The sequence below is a fragment of the Myxine glutinosa genome, chromosome 14 (genome assembly GCF_964187855.1).
Source record: "Myxine glutinosa chromosome 14, kmMyxGlut1.1, whole genome shotgun sequence".
Classification (NCBI taxonomy): Eukaryota; Metazoa; Chordata; class Myxini; order Myxiniformes; family Myxinidae; genus Myxine; species Myxine glutinosa.
The window spans coordinates 58,770,828-58,795,989 of NC_136274.1; the positions used below are offsets into that span (position 1 = coordinate 58,770,828).

The 25,162-nt window shown below is 43.1% G+C and overlaps 1 protein-coding gene across 1 annotated transcript in view; it reads left to right on the top strand.

The window, feature by feature from the left end:
• CFAP47 (cilia and flagella associated protein 47) overlaps positions 1-14,648 on the top strand; it is a 21,870-nt gene extending 7,222 nt beyond the window's left edge. Inside the window, exons 2-5 of the mRNA XM_078767981.1 lie at positions 937-1,031; positions 6,892-7,008; positions 12,131-12,265; positions 14,496-14,648. Coding sequence (XP_078624107.1) covers positions 937-1,031; positions 6,892-7,008; positions 12,131-12,265; positions 14,496-14,648 — 500 coding nt within the window. The remainder of the gene's footprint in view (positions 1-936; positions 1,032-6,891; positions 7,009-12,130; positions 12,266-14,495) is intronic.
• The last annotated feature ends 10,514 nt before the right edge of the window (positions 14,649-25,162 follow it).

The following is a 25,162-nucleotide window of genomic DNA, read 5'->3' on the forward strand; positions in this document are numbered from 1 at the left end:
TGGAGAAAGTTAATCTTAGACTCACCTATGGCTGACTTCATAAAATGTTTTGCAGAAACTTTGTCTCATTAGTTATGGCACCGTCGTGTTGTAGACTGCGATTTTCCCAGCACGTACCATGATGTGAAAATGCATATCCCGATCCAAATTGTTACGTGATGCTGCAATGGGAATGTCCAGAAGCTTATGCTTCATTCAAGCTTGCTACAATCTAGACGATGACGGCATAATCATGACGTCATTCAAAATCAGAAGCTTAAACTTTCTTGGGGTATTTTATGTTCGAGTACATATTTATTTTTGTGGTTTGACATCCATGGAAAGCACGTTGCCGAGACAATCCGGGGTGTCGTGGACCCTCTTCATACTACCGCAGACACAGAGCATTTGACTGTTTTGTCCATAAAGCAAATGCTTTGGGAAATCAAAGTAAATCCTTCCAATAATCTTCAGCAGTTACATCTCCCTCAGCTGCTCTACAATTCGTTTTTTCTCTCTCATTATATTTACATTCACTTTATTTCTTTCTGAAAGCCAAGGCACGATTACCCACAATGCATTGCGGGAGCAGCACATGAACACATCCACGGCAAGGAAGCTGTGCGTTTTCTCAGTCTGTACATTTTTAAAATATTCATCGAACGTGTTTTCAAGTTTCGTCGACCGATTCTATTTCTTGCGCGACAATTTGCCATCATTTAGGTTGTCATCATTGGCGTTCTCATTACAGTGGAATGGAAAACTAGTCTTGATCATAACGGCTCGTGTATCACAGCCTCTTTTGCTCCGATGAAGGGTTAAAGCCCAAAACGTCTTCTTCTTATTGCTTTCCATAGCTGCTTGCATCCTTCACTCTCAATGTTTCTGTTGATCCATCCATTGTTCCCCGATACTGTCTGATCTCTGCTTGTGCTCATTGTCCGTATTGTGTTTCAGAAGGTCCATCGGATCGATGGATCGTTAACTTTGATCACGACCTTGCGGATGGCTTGGTGCTTGCTACGGCCATGGCTGCATACTGTCCATTTTTGGTGAGTCCGAATGCTAATAAGATTCAACTAAATGCTGGACCTGTCCCATAATGCACGTGCAAATAAGAACACATACAGTGCCTTCAGAAAGTATTCACACCCTTTGCCTGTTTTCACATTTTGTTGTGTTACAACCTGAATTTAAAATGGATTAAATTGAGATTTTCTTGTCACTGATCTTCACATAATACCCCATCATGTCAAAGTGGATTTTTTTTTAGAAACTTACAAAATAATTTAAGATTAAATACAAAAATATCTAATTTACATAAGTATTTAACCCCCTGAGTCAATACTTTGTACATCTGGATTTGGGGAGTTTCTCCCATTCTATCTTGCACATTTGTTCAAGCTCTGTCAACTTGGATGGAGAGCGTCGGTGAACAGCAATCTTCATGTCTTTCCACAGATTCTCAATGGGATTCCAGTCTGGGCTTTGCCTCGGCCACTCAAGGACTTTCACTTTCTTGTTCTGAAGCCATTCCAGTGTTGCTTTAGCTGTATGCTTGGGGTCATTATCCTGTTGGAACGTAAATCTTTGCCCCAGTCTAAGGTCTTTTTGCACTTTGAAGCAGGGTCTCCTCAAGGATTTGCCTGTATTTGGCTCCATTCATTGTTCCCTCTATCCTTTCAAGTTTCCCATTCCCTGCCACTGAAAAGCATGTCCACAGCATCACGTTAGGGATGGTGTTAGATGAGTAATGAGATGTGCTCAGTTTCTGCCAGACGTAGCGCTTTGCATTCAGGCCAAGGAGTTCAATTTTCGTCTCATCAGACCACATAATCTTTTTCCTCATGCTCTCAGAGTCTTTCACGTACCTTTTTGTAAACTTCAGGCATGCTGTCATGTTCCTTTTTCTGGGAGTGGCTTTCATCTGGCCACTAAAGCCTATATTTGTGACGTTCTGCAGAGACTGTTGTCCCTCTGGCAGGTTCTCCCATCTCAGCCAAAGAACTCTGTAGTTCTGTCTGAGTGGTCATTTGGTTCTTGGTCACCCCTCCCCCCCCCCCCCCCCCCCCCCCGACCAAGGTACTTCTTGCCTGGTTGCTCAGTTTAGTTGGACAGCCAGCTTACGGAAGAGTCTGAGTAGTTCGATACTCTTTCCATTTCCGAATGATGGAGCTCACTGTGCTCTTGGCAACTTTCAACACTCTCGAAATTGTTTTTTACCCTTCCCCAGATCTATTCCTCATAATTCTATCTCGGAGTTCTACAGACAGTTCCTTGGAGCTCATGGTAGAGTTTTTGCCCTGAAATGCAATGTCAACTGTGGAACCTTATATTGAAAGGTGTGTTTCTTTCTACACCACGTTCAATCAATTGAATCGGCCACAGGTGGACTCCAATCAAGTTGTAGAGACATCTCAAGGATGATCAAAGGAAATTGGATGCACCTGATCTCAATTTGTAGTGTCATAGCAAAGGGGTTGAATACTTATTGACTCGAGACATTTCAGTCTTTCATTTATAATTATTTTATAAATGGTGCCTGGTGTTGGCTTTGCGGTTAGGGTGCCGGCTTGGGATCTTAGGATCCTGGGTTCGAATCCCTTTCGATCGCTGAATTAACGCCAGGGGGGTTGACTCAGCCTGTCATACTTCCGTGGTCGGCAAATTGAGTACCAGTTTACTGGTGTGGCAAGAGGCGACTAACAGGTTTGGCGGCTGGAAGGGCATCCGGCCACTTCAAAAAGGGTCCAACCTACAATAAATATTGCTTCAAAAAGGGGCCAACCAACCTGCTCTGTGGGGAAAAATGGCCTCTAAAGGTGGTTCTTTCTTCTTCTTGTTAAGTGCGTGTAATAGTTTTACAAACGTGCCAACCTATGAGATATATATATCCGTCGTCTATCCTCTAAATACCGAGCGTGACGTGAGTAAGCAGCGCGTACAATTTATCAGTCTTTGGTACGGCTCCGGCTCCGCCATGGTCGGAATCGTACCGCCACGGCCTCCCACGCTTTTCTGCTTCCCTTTTTCACAAACTCAAGTTATTTATTGGGTTGGATGTCCCAATGGCTTAGCCTGGTGTTGGCTTAGCGGTTAGGGTGCCGGCTTGGGATCCTAGGATCCTGGGTTGGAATCCCGGTCGATGGCTAAATTAACACCAGGGGGGTTGACTCAACCTGTCATCCTTCCGAGGTCGGCAAATTGAGTACCAGCTTGCTGGGATGAATGATCCCGGTGTGTACCCCGGTTTAGAATAGGTACACCGTACCCCTGCGCATCGTAAGAGCGTGACCAAGGGTTGGCATCAGGAATGGCATCCGGCCATAAAAACATTGCCTCAAACAGGGAACCATGATTGTCATGGGGCCCGCAAGGCTAACCCCCGCTCTCGCGGGGAAAATGGCCTTAAAACGATCATTTATTTATAATTATTTTGTAAAAGTTTCAAAAAGAAAAAATCCACTTTGACATCATGGGGTATTATGTGTCGGTCAGTGACAAAAAAATCCCAATTAAACCTAATTTATATTTAGGCTGGAACAAAACAAAATGTGAAAAAGTGAAGGGGTTCGAATACTTTCTGAAGGCAGCGTAATTCCCCATTTGAATGAATCACTACACCATGTGTTCAGTTCGGGTCACTGCGTCGTGCTTTATCCTGTGCGTGCTCTTTGTCTCATTGTTGTTCTATATACCTGTGATAGATCACCTGCTTGTGCGGCCAAATGCACGCAATGCTTCCTTACTTTGTATCCTCACACTTTGTTCCACTTGAGACAACGGTATGAAATAACCAACCATCTAAAGATTGGCGAACAATTCTTCTATTTTTGTGCATAATAATCTGTATAAGGCCTTTAAACAGTCTAATTTGCCATTGCTGTTTGCATGCCCAGAGAAACGCTGCAGCCCCGTTTATGATGCATCTCAATTTGTATTCCGCTTTGTTTAGCCCACTTGTAAGCAATCAATGACTCTTTAAAGCTGAATTATATTCGGGATGAATATCACAGGCTATGTCTTAGTCACATTACCTATGTCGATTTTATGGCTCTGCAGATATTGCACGTTATATGCAATGAAGCTTCAACCGCCCCTGCAGTTTATATGGCATTAGCTTTATACCCCACTGATTAAGAAAATAATTTGTGCCACGCCAGAGTGTACGAGGAGATCGTAAAAAAAACCACAACACTTTTTCTCTTCCCCTGCCCACGAATTGACACATCTCAAGGGAGCCCATTGTGCCCGGCTCTACACAAGTGAGACTACCTTTTAAAATTGATTTCGTTACGCGTGAGCTATTTTGTTGTCTCATATTTCTTGAGAATCTGGACTCCTCGGAGCCTTGTAATTGCCCGCCCGTCGCCTCGTAAAAGCACCGAATAGCCACAGAGGACTTCTTTCTTGTCCACAAGGGAAAACCTAACTCGGGATAAGGATGGCACCGGTAGAGGCCGTTCAATCCCGACCCGCTTATGCAAGTATTCCCGCAGCAGGTTATCAATCTCGGATACCGTTTCCTACAAACGAACGCCAAAGATGTGAGCAAGTGTAGCTGGGATTGGAATATGCAAATGAGAAAGTTCTCCAACTTAAATAATGCATACAACTAGCTGTCTTGCATTATGTGGATTTTTCTCAAAGAAGAAAGCTTCTTCTTGTTGCTGTCACCAGCAAACCGCCAGAAAGCATCACACCGCCACGGGTTCAACAGCAGTTGTCGTATACTCTAATTAATACGAATAGTCTTTGAGATGAACTCTGTTAGGAATAATTACAAAAAGAAAAACTGGAACAGCACTCAGTAGAGCTCATACCTCCACCAGGCCGAACAGTTTACGTTTTGTTTCCCACTGATGGGCCCGATCTACATCCCGTCCTCAACAAAAATCCAATTGACTTGTTGTCACCTATCCATCTCATCCACCAAGATCTGTTATAATCCATCCACAACATTTTGAAATTTGGTGCTATATATCATTTTTGGACCTATCTCTCATTAGTGAAGCATCACTTTAAAATTCTAGTATCCCGATCCGGATGTGCACCATAATCGAATCATTCCGTCCTTGTCACACACCAAACCCAAATCAAATGTTGTCGAAATCCGTCCATAACCTTTTTGAGATACCCTGCTCACAGACAAACAAAAACAAACAGTAGCGAATACATAACCTCTGCCCACCTTAGGTGGCGGAGGTAAAAATGCTTATTTGTCAATACGATAATAATTTTTTTTCGCAAACTTCACCTCAAAAACGATTCATTTTGCTTCATACTCAAAGATGATCAGTCTACTCGTAGTTGTAGCAATGCCTCTGATTTGTCCTTTTTTTCGATCGAATTCCTACAGTTTTGTTTTATTTCATTTTTGTTTTTCAACAAAAGCTTTAGTTAAGAACCCGGTATGCAAAGAGGCAATGTTGTGAATGGCGTCAGGTCTCACCATCTGCATATTACAGTCACGTGATGCCCCACTCCCTATGGAACAGTGGCTAACACCTGGCACACTCTTCCGCTCATTTTGACATACAGATGAAGACTACTCCGTGGTCAAAGTGTCACACCTGAGCCTTGCTTGCCAGTTGATGTTTCCTTAATTTGTGAATATCAGTCATGTGATTGGTGTGTGCTGCATGTGTGAGAAGTGTTATGATTTATGGGAGCGAGACATGGGTAATGAACGTAGAGCAGTAATGAAGGCTGGAAAGGGTGGAAATGCGAATGGTTCAGTGGATGTGTGGAGTATCGTTGAGACAGAGGAAGACAAATGATGAATTGTGAAAGATGATGGGAATAGAGCCTGTGATTGATGCTGTGAAGAGGAACAGGTTGAGATGGTTTGGTCATGTGTTGAGGAAGGATGAAAGTGACTGGTTGAGAAGAGTGATGGAAATGAATGTAGAAGGAAGTAGAGGACGGGGAAGACCGAGAAAGACTTGGCTAAAGATGGTGGAAGAAGAAATGCGGGCAAGGGGGTTAACAAGGAGAGATGCAGAAAATAGGGCAAAATGGAGAAGATTGTCATGGGGACCGCAAGGCTAACCCCCGCTCTTGCAGGGAAAATGGCCTTAAAATGCTTGTTGTTGTTGTTTTTGTTGTTGTAGTCATGTGATTGGTCACCAAACACCTGTCTGGCATGAACAATAACGAGGGCAAAGGATAAATTCCCGTTATATTCAATATCAGCCTGAGTCTACGTAGTACAGGGAGAACACTTAAACCACCCGGGGCATTGCTGTGCAAGTGTCACTCCATAAGATGCTGCTCGCACAGAAAGAAGCCTGCCATCCAGTTACCAATGCATGGTAAAATTAAATTTTAACTGGCAGCCTTTGGCAAGAAAATGCACAATGCACCAGTTGGTTGTCTTTCAACAAAATGTTTCTGAATCGAAGGCGGCGGCCACATCATGCACAATTTTACAGACATGTGCAATCAACGTGAGCAGATAACATTTCATCCGGCTCTGGTTTAATCAGACTGAAAGGCGTGTGCAGTGTGTCCATGGAGCAAAACAAAAACATGCCTTGTGTGTAATCTTTAGCACTTGTACGTTGTGAAGTAATGATCAGAGACTGATGTTCCAGCAGCCTTAAGTGACCATTAGCGATGTAGCGTTTGCTTGCTACTTCCCTCTCAGATGTGTAGTCGCCGCTCCGCTTTGAAAATTATATTTGAATTTGATCAAAAAGTGAGCAGATCAATTTTGCGCATTTCTGTCGTAATTGTTCGTGTGACAGAAAGGTCACGTGTTTGATAAAGTGGCACGAAAGCACTGACGCCTTTGATGGCAGCTTTGTGATAGTATGTTCTGGTGAAAATGCAGACATTGTGCTCGTCATTTTGATTGTTTTTTGAAATCGTGCTGTTCCGTTCCCAATGTATTTGTTATTTCTTGGTCAGATCGCAAGCCACTTGTGCAAGGTTCTTTCCAGGCCAGAAAATCCAGAAGAAAGCTTCCACAACTGCCTTGTCATCGTGGGTGCAATGCACAGCATCGCCGTCGGGTTGGACTGTCTGGTAAGGATTAAGCAATCTCTCTGTTGTCATTGGATCTGCTCATTGTGCTCACTAACCAACGGAAAGGCCGAGGGATTGAAAGAGGTAGAAACAATTCTTCACACTGGCAGGATAGCTCAGGGTCATGCTCGTGCAATACCGAGCTCAGCTCGAGTGTGAGGCCCGGGGAGTCGGCATGTGTGGTCACTTTGCCGGCAGGTGTGGTTTTCTTTTTAAACACATGATGTGGTCTCCAGCTCGTCCACAAGCCTTGACTTAGTATACTAAAAAAATACATGAAAGGCTCGTAGGAGCTTGAACTGTGGGATTTTAACCTGGGAGCACATTATATCGAGCTGTGTGCTCAGGTGAGAATGCCCAACAGGCCAAACTGAGCAGATGTTGTATCATGATACCACGTATTCCTTTGTGAGTGCAGGTCCTATCTGCTACAGCTTGCTTGTGGACAATATAGACCCCACGGTATCTGCAGTACTTGATTCCCTCTCCTCGCCATCATACTGCGGAGGGTAACAATGAGAGAATTGATTCTGCAATTGGCAACGGGAACGACACTCGAGTCTTGTCAAACCAATGTTGAAGCCCGTTACGTCTAGGAGATGCTTCCTCACACACTCATACTTTGTTTTGATAGATGGCTCCAAGCTCTTTGACAGATGGCTCCAAGTCTTTCCGTCTTCTACCGACTCCTCTCCGGCCTTGCTCCCCCAGCTCTCTCTGGGCTCTGTCCCCCAAATATTCCTGCAGGTCGCACAAGATCTGCCTGCAACCCTCTTATGGTTAAACTGCCAAAACCAAGACTCTCTGCTCACCTTCACTCCTTCATTCCTCTTTTCTCCCGCCTCTGGAACAAACTCCCTCACTCTCTTCAATCCCACTCCTCCCTCCAGGTCTTTAAAACTGCTGTTCACCACCATCTCTTATCTTCCCCCATCCAAAACCTTGATCTTTTCTACCCCTGCTAATTTCACCCCAAATCCACTTTTTTGAAATACCAACTTCTTTCCTGGAAGTCCTTGGTGTCCTTGCATTTTATACCTATCCTGCCTCCCCCCAAGCCCTCTCCCTCCCACACATCTCCCGATGTCCCTGCTCTCAAATGTTGTGTTTGTGTGCCTCCTCCCCTTCTCTCCCCATCTTGTCTACCACTCCCCTTTTTATATACTTTGTTTGCTTGTTTGTTTGATAAATGTTAGCTCTTTCACGAGCCTCGATTCTGTATACAAAAAAAAAAGAAAAAAAAAAGAAGCAAATCCTGAATTTTTTTTTAAGTGGCAGATAGTGAGACCCAAGGAAGCTTGGGTCTCACTATCTGCCATGATCTTTCTTGGGAAAACCACATTTCCAAGCTGGCCTCCAAAGCCAGTCGCCGACTGGGCATCCTCTGTCGTGCGAAGTCCTTCCTCGGCACACCTGAGCTCCTCACCACATACAAGGCTTTCATCCGCAGCTCAATGGAATACTGTTCTCCCCTATGGGCTGGCGCTCCTGCCTCACACCTGGCTCGGCTTCACGCTGTTGAATCCAAAGCTTTCAAAATCATTGGAATCTCCCGCGATGAAGCTATCTCTGAGGGCCTTTCACTCACTCACCGCAGGCAGGTAGGTGGCCTTTCTGTCTTCTACCGACTCCTCTCCGGCCTTGCTCCCCCAGCTCTTTCTGTGCTCTGTCCCCCAAATATTCCTACAGGTCGCACAAGATCTGCCAGCAACCCTCTGATGGTTAAACTGCCGAAATCTCGGCTCTCTGCTCACCTTCACTCTTTCATTCCTCTTTTCTCCCGCCTGTGGAACAAACTCCCACACTCCCTTCAATCCCTCTCCTCCCTCCAGGTCTTTAAATCAGCTGTTCACCACCATCTCTTATCTTCCCCCATCCATAACCTTGATCTTTTCTACCCCCACTAATTCACCCCAGATCCACCTTGTTTGAAATTCCAACTTCTTTCCTGGAAATCCTGGCAGTGTCCATAGTTTTATACCTCTCCCACCCCCCCCCCCCCCCTTCACATGCCTCCCCCCCTTCACATGCCTCCCCCCAAAGCCCTCTCCCTCCCACAGATCTCTCGATGTCTCCATGTCTCTCGGTCCCTGCTCTCAAATGTTGTGTTTGTGTCCTTCCCCCTCTCTCCCCATCTTGTCTACCGCTCCCGATGTTATTTGTTTTATGTGTCTGTTTGTCTTTCTGTGTGATTAATGTTCGCTCTTTCACGAGCCTCGATCTTGTATACAAAAAAAAAGAAAAAAAAAAAAAAAGTGACAGGACACACAATGGAAGCCATTAATGCATCAACTTCATTTGTTGGTTGCGACAGACTTTTGGCTAACTTTATACGCTTTTTGGCTATCTTTATACACTTTCGTGAAAGGATCTACCACTTCCTTCAGATTCATCACGAATGGCTAGTATTTTTTTTTTCTATTACTGAGAAACTTCATTTCCTTTTTCCCAACTCATATTTCTGTGAGCCACACCAAGGAAGCTTGCAAATGATCTATTCCAGACTTCACTGAGATTGCCCCAAATTTTAAACTTTAAATCAGCTTACAGTGCCTTCAGAAAGTATTCACACCCCTTGACTTTTCACATTTTGTTGTGTCTCAGCCTGAATTTAAAATGTATTAAATTGAGATTTTTTGGTTACTGATCTACACATACTACCCATAATGTCAGTGGAATTTTGTTTTTAGAAATTCTTACAAAATAATTAAAAATGAAAAGCTAAAATGTCTTGAGTCAATAATTATTCAACACCTTTACTATGACACTCCAAACTGAGCTCAGGTACATTCAATATTTTTTGATCATCCTTGAGATGTCTCTATAACTTGATTGGAGTCCACCTGTGGGCAACTCAATTGATTGGACGTGATTTAGAAAGAAACACCTTTATAGATAAGGTCCCACAGTTGACAGTGCATGTCAGAGCAGAAACTCTACCAAGATTAACAATACACTGTCCGTATATCTCCGAGATAGAATTGTGAGGAGGCATAGATCAGGGGAAGGGTATAAAACAATTTCCAGTGTTGAAAGTTCCCAAGAGCACAGTGAGCTCCATCATTAGGAAATGGAAAGACGATGGAGGTACCCAGACTCTTCCTAGAGCTGGCCGTCTGACAAAACTGAGCAACCAGACAAGAAGGACCTTGGTGATGGAGGTGAACAAGAACCCAATGACCAATCTGCCAGAACTACAGAGTTCCTTGGCCGAGACGGGAGAACCTGCCGGAAGGACAACAGTCTCTGCAGCAATTCACAAGTCTAGGCTTAATGGGAGAGTGGCCAGACAGAAGCCACTTCTGAGAAAAGGACACATGACAGCACGCCTAGAGTTTGCAAAAAGGCACGTGAAAGACTCTGAGAGCATGAGGCAAAATATTCTGTGGTCTGATGAGACGAAACTTGAACTCTTTCGCCTGAATGCAAAGTGCTACGTCTGGCAGAAACCAAGGACAGCTCATCACCCATCCAACACAATCCCTACCATGAAGCTTGGTGGTGGCAGCATCATGCTATGTGGATGCTTTTCAGTGGCAGGGACTTCGAGACTTGGGAGACTTGGAATGGAGCCAAATAAAGGCAAATCCTTGAGGAGAACCTGCTTCAAAGTGCAAAAGGCCATAGACTGCGGTGAATATTTACGTTTCAACAGGACAATGACCCTAAATATACAGCCAAAGCAACACTGGAATGGCTTTAGAACAAGAACCAAAAGCGCTTGAGTGGCCCAGACAAAGCCCAGACTTAAATCCCATTGAAATTCTGTGGAAACACTTGAAGATTGCTGTTCACTGACACTCCACATTCAAGTTAACAGAGCTTGAGCAAATCTTCAAGGAAAAATGGAAGAAACTCCACGAATCCAGAGGGGCAAAGCTGATACAGACATACCCAAGAAGACGTGTAGCTGTAATTGTTGCCAAAGGTGCTTCTATGAAGTATCGACTCATGGAGTCGAATACTTATGTAAATTAGATATTTCTGTATTTCATTTTTAATTATTCTGTAAAATTTTAGAAAAAAAAGAAATCTACTTTGACATTATGGGGTATTATGTGTCGATCAGTGATTTTTTTTTAAAATCTCAATTTCATCCATTTTAAATTCAAGCTGTAACACAAAAAATTGAAAAAGTCAAGGGGTGTGAATAGTTTCTGAAGGCACCATATGTATGTTTGCAAAGAAACATGCGGTGCCGACGTCAAAGCCGCATTTCATTAACCATGCTTTTATTACCCACCTACTATTCGTTAGACGTTCTTGGCCGGGTATGGGTCTGTGTGACTCTTTGCTTGCTGGTTCCCTTCATGTGATGTGATATCATACAGCATATGCGCTGCTTCAGCGAGCCTTGTGTTCGATGCCGGGTTTGTCTTTGCTGGTGAAGATTTCTGGCAGAAACACGTGACTAGGACTGAAGCTTCATATGCCGAGCCTGCACACGACTTCCCCTTTCATGAGAGATCTTTCAGAAAACTTTCCGGTGTGCCTTCGGCATACGACATGCAGCACGACAGCACGGAGACACGCGGCACAAGTTAAGATGATGATAACGAGTCCTTATCATTTTCAAGTCGTCATTGCTGCCAATCCGGTTTCAAGGATAGGGAATGCACGTGGTGGTTTTGCCATTGCTCTCCCAGTGGTAGTCGGGGCAAAGATTTGGAAGTTGGGCACGATGGCAGCACACAATGACTTCTGGAATTGTACGTCCACCGGCAGTAAATGCTGGCAGGCGTGACCCCAACATAATATCCCATCTGACAGAAGGCGTACACATTTATTCAACGCCTTGCCTGCAAAACACCATAGTGACCGTTTATAATATGGTCAGGAATCAAACGCAGATTAGACACCTCTGAGTTATCCTTTCCAGCCCCTTACAGTTATCATATGAGAGGCAAATTGAATCGATGCCTGAAATCGGTGGTCTGATGTTCGAGCTCTTAACATTGTCTGTTTGCGATTTTAACTGTTTGCTAACTTAGTCTTATCATGTAAATGTATTTCCCACACAGACTAACGAACCTGTTTGCCATACCATAGAGTTATTGACCAACATTACGCAAACTGTATATACTACGGTACCACCGGATCTCTTCTCTCTCGGGTTTGGCAGGCGAGCGAAATGATGAAGCCGTGCCCAGTACAGATGCTCATGTTATGTGTGGAGCTGTACTCCAAGCTCCCGGCCTACGTCCCACATTGCATGCTCAACTTCTCTGGAGCTCTGCACTCGACTGTATCACAGCAGGTGTGCATTTCACCTTCCAAGTACAGTAGAACCTCTTTTATCTGGACATACACATAACAGAAGACCCATTATCTGAAAAGAAAATTATGGCTAAAAAATACGTGGCAGATTTTTTTCTATAGTACAAATGTTAAATAATTATATCTCAGAAACTGCTTTCCCCATCGATGCGAAACTTTACAAATATCATCTAACACCATTGCCGCATACACTTTGAAAATGATGATGTCATAGGTCACGTGGTTTGGCAGCCATCTTGGATAGAAAAACGAACCTTATCCGATCAACACCAAATTTCACAAACGTGATCCCCTACCCATACATATGCAGAGTGAACATTTTTGATGTCATATGCCATGTGGTTTGGCAGCCATATTAGCTGGAAAGCCCATATTTTAGAAAACCCTTTTCCGAAACCGCTTCACCAATCAATGTGAAACCTGTCATGTCTGGTAAAAATGTGATACTGGAGAACAGCTGAAGGGATTTTAATCAAACTTTATTTTTAGCAGTCAACAAGGCCCTCTACCCATTATCGCAGGCAGGGACTATGCTGGGACATATTGGCGACGCAGTCGCATTGCTTTAGTTACCCATACAGCCATCACACAACGCACAATGCTTCGTGAGTATGCCAACAAAGGGAAGAGATTTGTCGAAAGCGACTACTCACACCATCATCATAAAGTCAGCATGCACATCTTTCTCAGATATGTGACACCTCCCCGTTTTTTGTGTATCCGTTCACATTTCTGCATTTCTGATGTTCTGCGTTTCACTCATTTATTCCACGTACAATATGGCGTCTGCCATTGGCTGTGTAAGACCAGTCCAAATACACAGATAATGGGGAAGGGATGTGGGAGAGTGTTAGGGTTATTAGGGTTAGGGTTAGGATACAACATAACACCAAAATCCATGAAAAAAATCATTTATTAATTTTTTTACTTAATACGGATATCCATTATCTGGAAATATCATTTTTAACATCCTTCGTTCCGACCATTCTGGATGTAGGAGGTTCTACTGTGCCACAATTGTATGTCATTTCCACGAAAGGAACACTGATTGACTGCTAATCTCAGCTGTCCTAGGTTCTCCCACATCCCGTATTGATAGTTCCACCCGAGGTCTGTGAAAGAGTCCTGTTTCCATGCAGTGCAGGTTTTCGATGGGTGTTGGTTGTTCTTTCCCATCAAGCCTTGTAGCCAAGGTCAGATTCTGCCAGCCATGACCCCAAAGAATGTTGATTTTTTTTCTTTCTCGAAAATTGTGGCTATTGCAGTCTTTTGCTGCTTGCTCGCTAAATTTTCCAGCTCACCACAGATGCAGATTCAATGTTTACGCTCACTCGCCACTTGATTGGTCGGTAATGTGACGTATTTCCATCCATCCCGCTTTGGCTTGAAGTGAGAAAGCGTCCTGGAAAAAACCCATCGGGGGCAGCTCGAATTGCCAGCCAATTTAGGTTTGCTAAATTGACATTAAAGTGTGGCGGAGTTTTCCACCCGGTTGAGTGGTGCATGGAAACGAGACGGCTGACCTTTCAAGAAAGAGATGCGCAGCAATATTTTGTCCCCTGTAGCCGACTTACTTTGCACACGTGGGGAAGGTGCATTTTAGTGGTGGAAAGCCACGTTAATATTCCACTTTGCTATAAAATCTTTTTTTTTTTTACAGTTTTGACAATTTCTAAAGAATTAGGTACCCCTCACCTGCCTCATGGGTCCTATTCAGTTTGGCGTGTTTTGTACACACCTGAAGTGCCAAATGACTTATTTATTCGTCTTAATTTTCCTTGTAGTTTTGGTACATTTTAATGCGGTTTACTTTTTTTAATTGTCGGGTTCAGTCTCGATGTGACATTGACCCACACCACATATGACAGGATTTTATTTGGAAGTGCGAGAAGAATTGTTGATGGTCGAGTAACTTGAATGAAGTCTTAATCGGAAAAGGGTATTCACAAGCGGGTTTCAGACCAATAAATTAATGGGATGCACTGAATTGTTTGAGTGTAACTCTCCTGGGACAGGAAAGCAAACGCTAAAGTTATACACAAACATCCCTGGAATTCCTGGAGCACTATATGGAAGCTGGCTGATAAAAGTTAAAACCACCTGGACCTCTAAATTCCTTGCACTATCTGGGGTCACAGCTCGCTGTAAATCTTGGCCTCAAAGTTCTCATATGTGCTTACCACTCCGCTCTGTGCTTTTTCTGTGCACAGCTTTGTTTATCAAATCCCAGCTCACGAACTTTACGCTATGAAGCCACCATTGTGGGACGTGACAGCGGAGTGTTCTACCTTCATCGCAGTGCCAACTTTACCCATGCCCGCCAAGTGAGTTCAATTGCGGTTGGCATGCACTGTGTGCTATGATTGTCTAAATCCTTGCCGTCTTGGCTCCCACACAAACGACCATTTTCTTTCCCAACCTTTACTACCCCCACCTCGTTAATCCATGTCTATCTTTGGTGATGCTAATAGCACGTCCAGCTATGGCAAGTAATTAAAACTTTATTCCATTAAAAATAAACGTAATCATGGATAACCTTGGTGGCACATACTGTCATGTGGAGATACGATGCTGACATTATGGCTTGCTATGATGAATCATTTTGGTGCAATGATTAACAGTCACCTTTATTAAGTATGTCGTAAGTATGGTATAATGCACCTCTGATGGAGGATGATTGGCACATTTTGTGGCTCATCTCTAACTCTCTCAAACCCACAGAGGCAAGCTGGAGATCTAGTCAGGCTCACTATGTCAATAAATTATATTTCGTTCAAAATCATGGTAGATTAGCAAACCTATACATTTTTGGAAAGGTTATAGCATAATGAAACTAAAAATCAATGTTTACATTTGGAGAGATACCTGTATGGCGACCATTTGGGATTTTCAAAATGGCCACTGTAAAATACATATTTTGTTCTATTTCTGCCTCTAATTACCCTAAAAACTTTTTAAAATATACTAAACCTATATTTTCAGGGACAAGGAATCCAATGAAAGTATCAAATTAGTGCTATGGGGAATGGTAAGACACGAATCAAAGGTTTTGAATTGCAAAATACTGTCTTTATATTCGCGATAATAGTGTAGCAGCATAGCAAACCTGTTGTGCATTTTGTGATACAAGCACCAAATTTGGCACAAATGTACATTAATATGTTGCGAACATTTTCAGATATTGGGCCACTTGAAATTCCGTAATTTTTTTTTTCCAATTTTTTCAAATTTCGTAATTTCAAATTTTTCGGGTGACACCGTCACAATTTCGGTCTTCGAGGCCGGCCGATATAGTGGGGCGGCTTAGCCCAAATATTCAAAAGAATTGTGCATTTTGTGATACAAGCACCAAATTTGGCACAAATGTACATTAATATGTTGCGAACATTGTGTGGTCAGCAATGAAGACGAGAGTCTGAATTACATGTATGCAAAAGACCTTGTGAACCAGTGAAGCAAATACACGGGTAAGCATGAATTAAATCTAGGGCATGATATAATTTCCATGATGTTTACCTCTACACTCAATGGTGGAAGGAGGTAATGTTTTGATCCCAGCTTGTCTGTATGTCTGTTTGTCTGTTAGTCCACAAAATTCCAGACAAAGCTTGTAGTAGTGGTAGTTGTAGTGGTAGTGGTGATAACAGAAATTGTTATATAGAACTGAACTTATATTATTATTATATGCAGAAAATAACTTAATTTCTATATGCCCTGCAGTGGACAGGTTAATTGGTTTATGCACTGAAGGGGTCACCCTGGTGTGCACTGCTGTGTTCTGCCTCACTGAGTTGTTCAGGTATGATGTACTCAGCACAAGCTTCCGGTCGGCCTGGAGGTGGGGGTGCGGGGCCTGTCACGGAACGTCAAAACAAACGGCCTGCCGGGGCCGCCCAAAAGTCGGGCGTGAGGGGCGCGTCCACTAATGGAACGCCTCTCGCTTCCCAGATCGAGGGCCACGTGGTCAGGAGAACCTCGTCCCTTCCGGTCACACTTTGCCTATCGGCCGGCCTCGAAGACCGAAATTGTGACGGTGTCACCCGAAAAATTTGAAATTACGAAATTTGAAAAAAATTTAAAAAAAAATTACAGAATTTCAAGTGGCCCAATATCTGAAAATGTTCGCAACATATTAATGTACATTTGTGCCAAATTTGGTGCTTGTATCACAAAATGCACAATTCTTTTGAATATTTGGGCTAAGCCGCCCCACTATAAGTTGCATAATCAAATACATGTTATCATTTTGTACAGGCAGTTAATAACATCAAAATGTGTCACAATAATTCATATCACCAAACATACACAGGCAGTCAGCAAAATCATATATACACATGCAGTCAGTATAACTTCACATCTACACAGGCAGTCAATGACAAAATATACACAGGCAGTCAATGGCATCAAACATACACGATTACAGAATATGCCATTTAGAGTTCGTCATCACTGTCCTGTGTGTCGTATCCGACAATATAGTCCGCATCGTTTTCACAGTCCGTTCCACACAAGCAAAGGTCGGTCAAATTGATTGGCAAATCGAATTGGTCGAATGGTCGATCGAATCGAATTCGATGAATCGAATCGAATCGATCGAATTGGTCGAATGGTCGAATGGTCGATCGAAGCGATTGGTCGATTGGTCGAATGGTCGAATTGGTCGAATGGAATTGGTCGATTGGTCGAATTGGTCGAATCGAATTGGTCGGAATTGGCAAATGTAAACATTGATTTTCAGATTTTCCATGTAATAACGTTTCCAAAAATGTATAGGTTTGCTAATCTACCATGATTTTGAACGAAAAAACATAGTGAACCTGACTAATCTCTGTGTCTTGCTCCCATAAGCACCTTCGCCCACAAAAGGCAACTATGCTCCTACTGGGACCAAAACACGATGCTTTCACTCTGGCGTACGCACTCACTGGCATCGTGGATCATCTGTCTCCAAATGTGAGTGGTAGAAACGAAGCTTTTCTCCCTAGTAGGTGTTGCGGCCTGCTTGTTTGTTGGTTATTATTGCAGTGATACTTGTAAAAGTGAAGTCACTTATTTCTACGTTTCCTGCTATTTTTCCCACATTCGTTCAGGAATCCTGTTTCCTATACCTCACAGATTGATTGATATCACTATCAATATCAAGCTGGTTATAGACTGTGAGTAGGAAGGCCAACGTGATGTCATTATTGTCATTTGCATTCACGTATTCAATGTACTGGACGGCATGAAGCTGGAAGGTGTGAAAACATTTTGCTACCGAGGAGACATGTTGAATGGAGAAGGTGGATCAGACTCGGCAACGGTTGCTGGAGGGAGATGTGCATGGAAGAAGTTTCGGGAACTGAGTGGCGTGCTGACGAGGAGGGGGGTGTCGTTGAAGTTGAAGGGAAAGGTGTATGCTGCATGTGTGAGAAGTCTTATGATTTATGCATTTTATGCATTATGTTTTCCACTCTGTCAAAGCGCCTTTGGGCTTCTGGAAAAGCGCTATACAAAATAAATGAATTATTATTATTATTATTTATGGGAGCGAGGCATGGGTAATGAACGTAGAGCAGCAACGAAGGCTGGAAAGGGTGGAAATGCGAATGGTTCGGTGGATGTGTGGAGTATCGTTGAGAGAGAGGAAGACAAATGATGAATTGCGAAAGATGATAGGAATAGAGCCCGTGATGGATGCTGTGAAGAGAAACAGGTTGAGATGGTCTGGTCATGTGTTGAGGAAGGATAAAAGTGACTGGTTGAGAAGAATGATGGAGATGAATGTAGAAGGAAGTGGAGGACGGGGAAGACCGAGAAAGACTTGGCTAAAGATGGTGGAAGAAGAAATGCGGGCAAGGGGGTTAACAAGGGGAGATGCAGAAAATAGGGCAAAATGGAGAAGATTGTCATGGGGACCGCAAGGCTAACCCCCGCCCTAGCAGGGAAAATGGCCTTAAAATGCCTGTTGTTGTTGTGTTGTATTCACGTATTCAATGTCAGTCAGTGCGATAATGGCACCCCCGATGCTCACGCATCTGGCTGTTCGTGTTGGCAGTACACTATAAAGGTGGATACATCAGCAGCACATTGCAATTTTTCAACCAAGGTGCTTGCATTTAATCAGCCAATGATAGCGGGTCTTATTATGCTGTGCTGGCATGGGCTTAGTGTGTTTGACTCGTTTGGTATTTGTGGATCATATGATCACGACACAGCTCACCATGGCCTATGCATTTTGGCGGCATACTGTGAACGAATTTCCCAACTGTTCTGTAGTTGAAGGCCTTTGGCAAAAAGTTACAAAACAAAACATACCAGGCGGCGACGAAAGCAATCAAAGTGATTGTTTTTGATGAAAATTGCGATAAAACAGGAAATGCAATCACAGAAGGGCTGTTAAGCTGTAGGTGGATAAATGTCTAAACAAAGTGGTGGCATTTTTCCCTGGCCAAGATTTATGTTAATTTTGGGGAGTGTGAGGCAGCACACTGTGTTTTGAATTGAAAATCTCCCCTAGCTTAATGTTTGAAAAGTTAGTCTGCCATATTCAGGCCTAGTCAGGCCATCAGAGATATTCAGAGATATTCAGAGATATTCAGAGATATTCAGAGATATTCAGAGATATGCAGAGATATTCAGGGATATTCAGAGATATTCAGAGATATTCAGAGATATTCAGAGATATTCAGAGATATTCAGAGATATTCAGGGATATTCAGAGATATTCAGAGATATTCAGAGATATTCAGAGATATTCATGGATATGCAGAGATATTCAGAGATATGCAGAGATATGCAGAGATATTCAGAGATATTCAGAGATATTCAGAGATATTCAGGGATATTCAGAGATATTCAGAGATATTCAGAGATATTCATGGATATGCAGAGATATTCAGAGATATGCAGAGATATGCAGAGATATTCAGAGATAATCAGAGATATTCAGAGATATTCATGGATATTCATGGATATTCAGAGATATTCAGAGATATGCAGAGATATGCAGAGATATTCAGAGATATTCAGAGATATTCAGAGATATTCATGGATATTCAGGGATATTCAGGGATATTCAGAGATATGCAGAGATATTCAGATATATTCAGGGATATTCAGAGATATGCAGAGATATGCAGAGATATGCAGAGATATGCAGAGATATTCAGGGATATTCAGAGATATTCAGAGATATTCAGAGATATTCAGAGATATTCAGGGATATTCAGAGATATTCAGAGATATTCAGAGATATTCATGGATATGCAGAGATATTCAGAGATATGCAGAGATATGCAGAGATATTCAGAGATATTCAGAGATATTCAGAGATATTCATGGATATTCATGGATATTCAGAGATATTCAGAGATATGCAGAGATGTGCAGAGATATTCAGAGATATTCAGAGATATTCAGAGATATTCATGGATATTCAGGGATATTCAGGGATATTCAGAGATATGCAGAGATATTCAGATATATTCAGGGATATTCAGAGATATGCAGATATATTCAGGGATATTCAGGGATATCCTGAATGAATACATCCTGGATAACAAACTGGACTTTCTCTGTCTCACCGAAACCTGGCAACAACCTCTGGACTACTACACACTCAACCTCACCACACCCAATGGATATTCCTACGTCAATAAACCACGCTCGGAGGGCCGAGGTGGTGGAATTGCCGTTATCCACCGTCAAGACATCAAGACCAACCTCATCTCCATCTCATCTGCTCCATCATTTGAACACCTGGCTTTTAAACTCTCTGGTCGCACGCAGTCAGTCATGGCTGTCGTCTACCGCCCTCCCAAACCACACCCATCATTCCTGTCTGACTTCTCCTACTTTCTGACCCAGCTATGTTCCCTCTCCCCCTCATTCCTCCTCCTTGGTGATTTCAATATCCACATGGACTCCACTGACTCCACAATAACCACTGACTTCACTGATTTACTCACCTGCTTTAACCTCACTCAACATGTCGACTTTCCTACCCATATCCGTGGTCACATTTTGGACCTTGTCTGCTCCACTGGATTAAATTTGCACCATCTCTCTGGCTCCGACCTCACCCTCTCTGACCACTTAGCCATCACTCTGACCATCAACATCCCCGCCCCAACACCAAGGCATTATCGCACTATCAACTTCCGTAAGCTAAACGCTCTTTCACCTTCCTCATTCTCATCCACCCTCTCTGAAAAAATGTCCACTTCTCCCTTCATTGACCTCCACACCCCTTCCGACCTCACTGACTACTACAACCACACTCTCTCCTCCTGCCTTGACCAGCTTGCGCCTGTAAAAACCAAAACAGTTTCTTTCACCCATTCTGCTCCCTGGTTTACCCCTGAACTCCGCCTGATGAAAACTCGTGCTCGCCAACTTGAAAGACTCCGCAATAAAACGGGTCTCACAGTTCACTCCCAAGCCTACAAGGACCACCTGCAGCACTACAAAGATGCCCTCTCCCGCACCCGCTCTGCCTCCTACTCTCAAATTATCCACTCTGGCTCCGGAAACCCAAAAGCACTCTTCTCGACAATAAACAAACTCCTCCGCCCCCTGAACACCACCACCCAGTCATTCACAGGAGACAACTGCATCTCCTTCCTCTCTTTCTTCCAATGCAAAATTGACAACATCTACAACAGCTTGACCACCGCCGCACCCGCTCCCCCTCCAACCACCTGCCCCCCCTTGTCCTTCCATCCCCTGTCTCGGTTCTCCCCAATCTCCCCTACTGACCTCTCTGAACTCCTCAACAACAACAACAACATGCATTTTAAGGCCATTTTCCCTGCTAGAGCGGGGGTTAGCCTTGCGATCCCCATGACAATCTTCTCCATTTTGCCCTATTTTCTGCATCTCTCCTTGTTAACCCCCTTGCCCGCATTTCTTCTTCCACCATCTTTAGCCAAGTCTTTCTCGGTCTTCCCCGTCCTCTACTTCCTTCAACATCAATTTCCATCACTCTTCTCAACCAGTCACTTTCATCCTTCCTCAACACATGACCAAACCATCTCAGCCTGTTCCTCTTCACAGCATCAATCACAGGCAATATTACCATCATCTTTCGCAATTCATCATTTGTCTTCCTCTCTCTCAACGATACTCCGCACATCCATCGAACCATTCGCATTTCCACCCTTTCCAGCCTTCGTTGCTGCTCTACGTTCATTACCCATGTCTCGCTCCCATAAATCATAACACTTCTCACACATGCAGCATACACCTTTCCCTTCAGCTTCAGCGACACTCTCCTCCTCATCAGCACGCCACTCAGTTCCCGAAACTTCTTCCATGCACATCTCACTCGAGCAACCGTTGCCGAGTCTGATCCACCTTCTCCATTCAGCATGTCTCCGAGGTAGCAAAATGTTTTCACACCTTCCAGCTTCACGCCGTCTCCATACGTCGTCTTCACGTCGTCTGAACTCCTCATAGGAATGAAAACTGCCACCTGCACTCTTGACCCCATCCCCTCCAGCTTTGTCAAGGCCTCCCTCCCTGCTCTCTCTCCACTTATCATTGCAACAATAAACTCCTCCCTGTCTACAGGCATCGTCCCACCTTTCCTCAAAATTGCTGCTGTTATCCCCATTCTAAAAAAACCTGGTCTAAACCCTGACACCCTAAACAACTTCAGACCCATCTCCAACCTACCCTTTCTGTCAAAAGTTTTGGAACGCGCTGTAGCCACTCAACTCAAACATCATCTCTCTGCCAATAACCTGTATGAAACATTCCAATCCGGATTCCGCTCCAACCACAGTACTGAAACTGCTCTCCTCAAAATCACCAACGACCTTCTCCTCTCCTCTGACGCTGGCAACCTCAACATTCTCGTCCTCCTCGACCTCAGCGCTGCCTTTGACACCATCGATCACACCATCCTCCTCACCCGACTTGAATCCACCTTTAACGTTACCGGCACTGCCCTCTCTTGGATGAAATCATACCTCTCTGACAGACGCCAGTTCATCTCCATCAATAACTGCAAATCCCCCACTGCTCCCCTCCCCCAAGGTGTCCCCCAAGGTTCAGTTCTTGGCCCCCTCCTCTTCATCCTTTACCTGTCCCCCCTCGGTCACTTAATCCGCCGTCATGGTCTCCAATTCCACTGCTTCGCCGATGACATCCAGCTTTTCATCTCCACCAAGTCCGTCTCCACCGACACCCACTCTATCCTGACAAACTGCATCACTGAAATAAAATCCTGGCTTCAAATCAACTTTCTCAAGCTTAACTGTGATAAATCTGAAATAATCATCATTGGCCCAGAAACGCTCACAAAATCAACCCATAACTTTGCCCTCAACATCGACGGTATCCCAGTATCCACTTCCCCTCACATCCGGAATCTTGGCGTCATCTTTGACCAAACCCTATCCTTCGACAAATACACTAAACAGATCACAAATTGAGCCTTCTTTCACCTGAAAAACATTGCCCGTCTCCGCTCATCCCTCTCCTCCACGGCTGCAGAAACCCTCATCCACGCCTTCATCACCTCCCGTCTGGACTACTGCAATAGCCTCCTCTATGGTTCACCCTCAAAAATCACCAATAAACTCCAATACATTCAGAACTCCGCTGCCCGTCTACTCACCCATTCCCGGACCCGTGACCACATCACCCCCGTCCTTTACAAGCTTCACTGGCTCGCTATCCCCCAGATAATCCAGTACAAAATCCTCCTCTTGACATACAAAGCCCTCCATAACCTGGCCCCATCCTACCTGGCTGACCTCCTCTCCAGATACACTCCCACCCGCAACCTCCGCTCTGCTGGTACCAACCTCGTGACCCCCTCCATCCGGACCAAATTCAGATCCTGGGGGGACAGGGCCTTCTCCATCGCTGCTCCCACCCTCTGGAACTCACTACCTCATACCATCAGAGACTCCTCCTCACTCACCACATTCAAAACATCACTAAAGACCCACCTGTTCAACACTGCATTCAACATTCAACCCACAGCATTTAACCCCTGACTATCTCTTCTCCTTCTCCCTCCTTTTGCTTTAAATATTTCCCTATTGATTCTTGTCTTTTTGCAATTGTTGTTTTCATGTATTGTTATGCATTATGTTTTCCACTCTGTCAAAGTGCCTTTGGGCTTCTGGAAAAGCGCTATACAAAATAAATGAATTATTATTATTATTATTATTATTATTATTCAGAGATATGCAGAGATATTCAGATATATTCAGAGATATTCTGAGATATTCAGGGATATTCAGAGATATTCAGAGATATGCAGAGATATTCAGAGATAGTCAGAGATATTAAGAGATATTCAGAGATATTCAGAGATATGCAGAGATATGCAGAGATATTCAGAGATATGCAGAGATATTCAGAGATATTCAGAGATATGCAGAGATATTCAGATATATTCAGAGATATTCTGAGATATTCAGAGATATTCAGGGATATTCAGAGATATTCAGAGATATTCAAAGATATGCAGGGATATGCAGAGATATGCAGAGATATGCAGAGATATGCAGAGATATTCAGAGATATTCAGGGATATTCAGAGATATGCAGAGATATTCAGAGATATTCAGAGATATTCAGAGATATTCAGAGATATTCAGAGATATGCAGAGATTATGCAGAGATATTCAGGGATATTCAGAGATATGCAGAGATATTCAGAGATATTCAGGGATATTCAGAGATATTCAGAGATATTCAGAGATATTCAGAGATATTCAGAGATATGCAGAGATATTCAGAGATATTCAGAGATATTCAGAGATATGCAGATATATTCAGGGATATTCAGAGATATGCAGAGATATTCAGATATATTCAGAGATATTCTGAGATATTCAGGGATATTCAGAGATATTCAGAGATATGCAGAGATATTCAGAGATATTCAGAGATATTCAGAGATATTCAGAGATATGCAGAGATATTCAGAGATATTCAGGGATATTCAGAGATATTCAGATATATGCAGAGATATGCAGAGATATGCAGAGATATTCAGAGATATTCAGAGATATTCAGAGATATGCAGATATATGCAGAGATATGCAGAGAAATGCAGAGATATTCAGAGATATTCAGAGATATGCAGAGATATGCAGAGATATGCAGAGATATTCAGAGATATTCAGAGATATGCAGAGATATTCAGAGATATTCAGAGATATTCAGAGATATGCAGAGATATTCAGATATATTCAGAGATATTCTGAGATATTCAGGGATATTCAGAGATATTCAGGGATATTCAGAGATATTCAGAGATATTCAGAGATATGCAGAGATATTCAGAGATATTCAGAGATATGCAGAGATATTCAGGGATATTCAGAGATATTCAGAGATATTCAGAGATATTCAGAGATATTCAGATATATGCAGAGATATGCAGAGATATGCAGAGATATTCAGAGATATTCAGAGATATTCAGAGATATTCAGAGATATGCAGAGATATTCAGAGATATTCAGATATATTCCGAGATATTCAGGGATATTCAGGGATATTCAGAGATATTCAGAGATATTCAGAGATAGTCAGAGATATTCAGAGATATGCAGAGATATTCAGAGATATTCAGAGATATGCAGAGATATTCAGGGATATTCAGAGATATTCAGAGATATTCAGAGATATTCAGATATATGCAGAGATATGCAGAGATATGCAGAGATATTCAGAGATATTCAGAGATATTCAGAGATATTCAGAGATATTCAGATATATTTCGAGATATTCAGGGATATTCAGGGATATTCAGAGATATTCAGAGATATTCAGAGATAGTCAGAGATAGTCAGCGATAGTCAGGGATATTCAGAGATATTCAGAGATATTCAGAGATATTCAGAGATATTCAGAGATATTCAGATATATGCA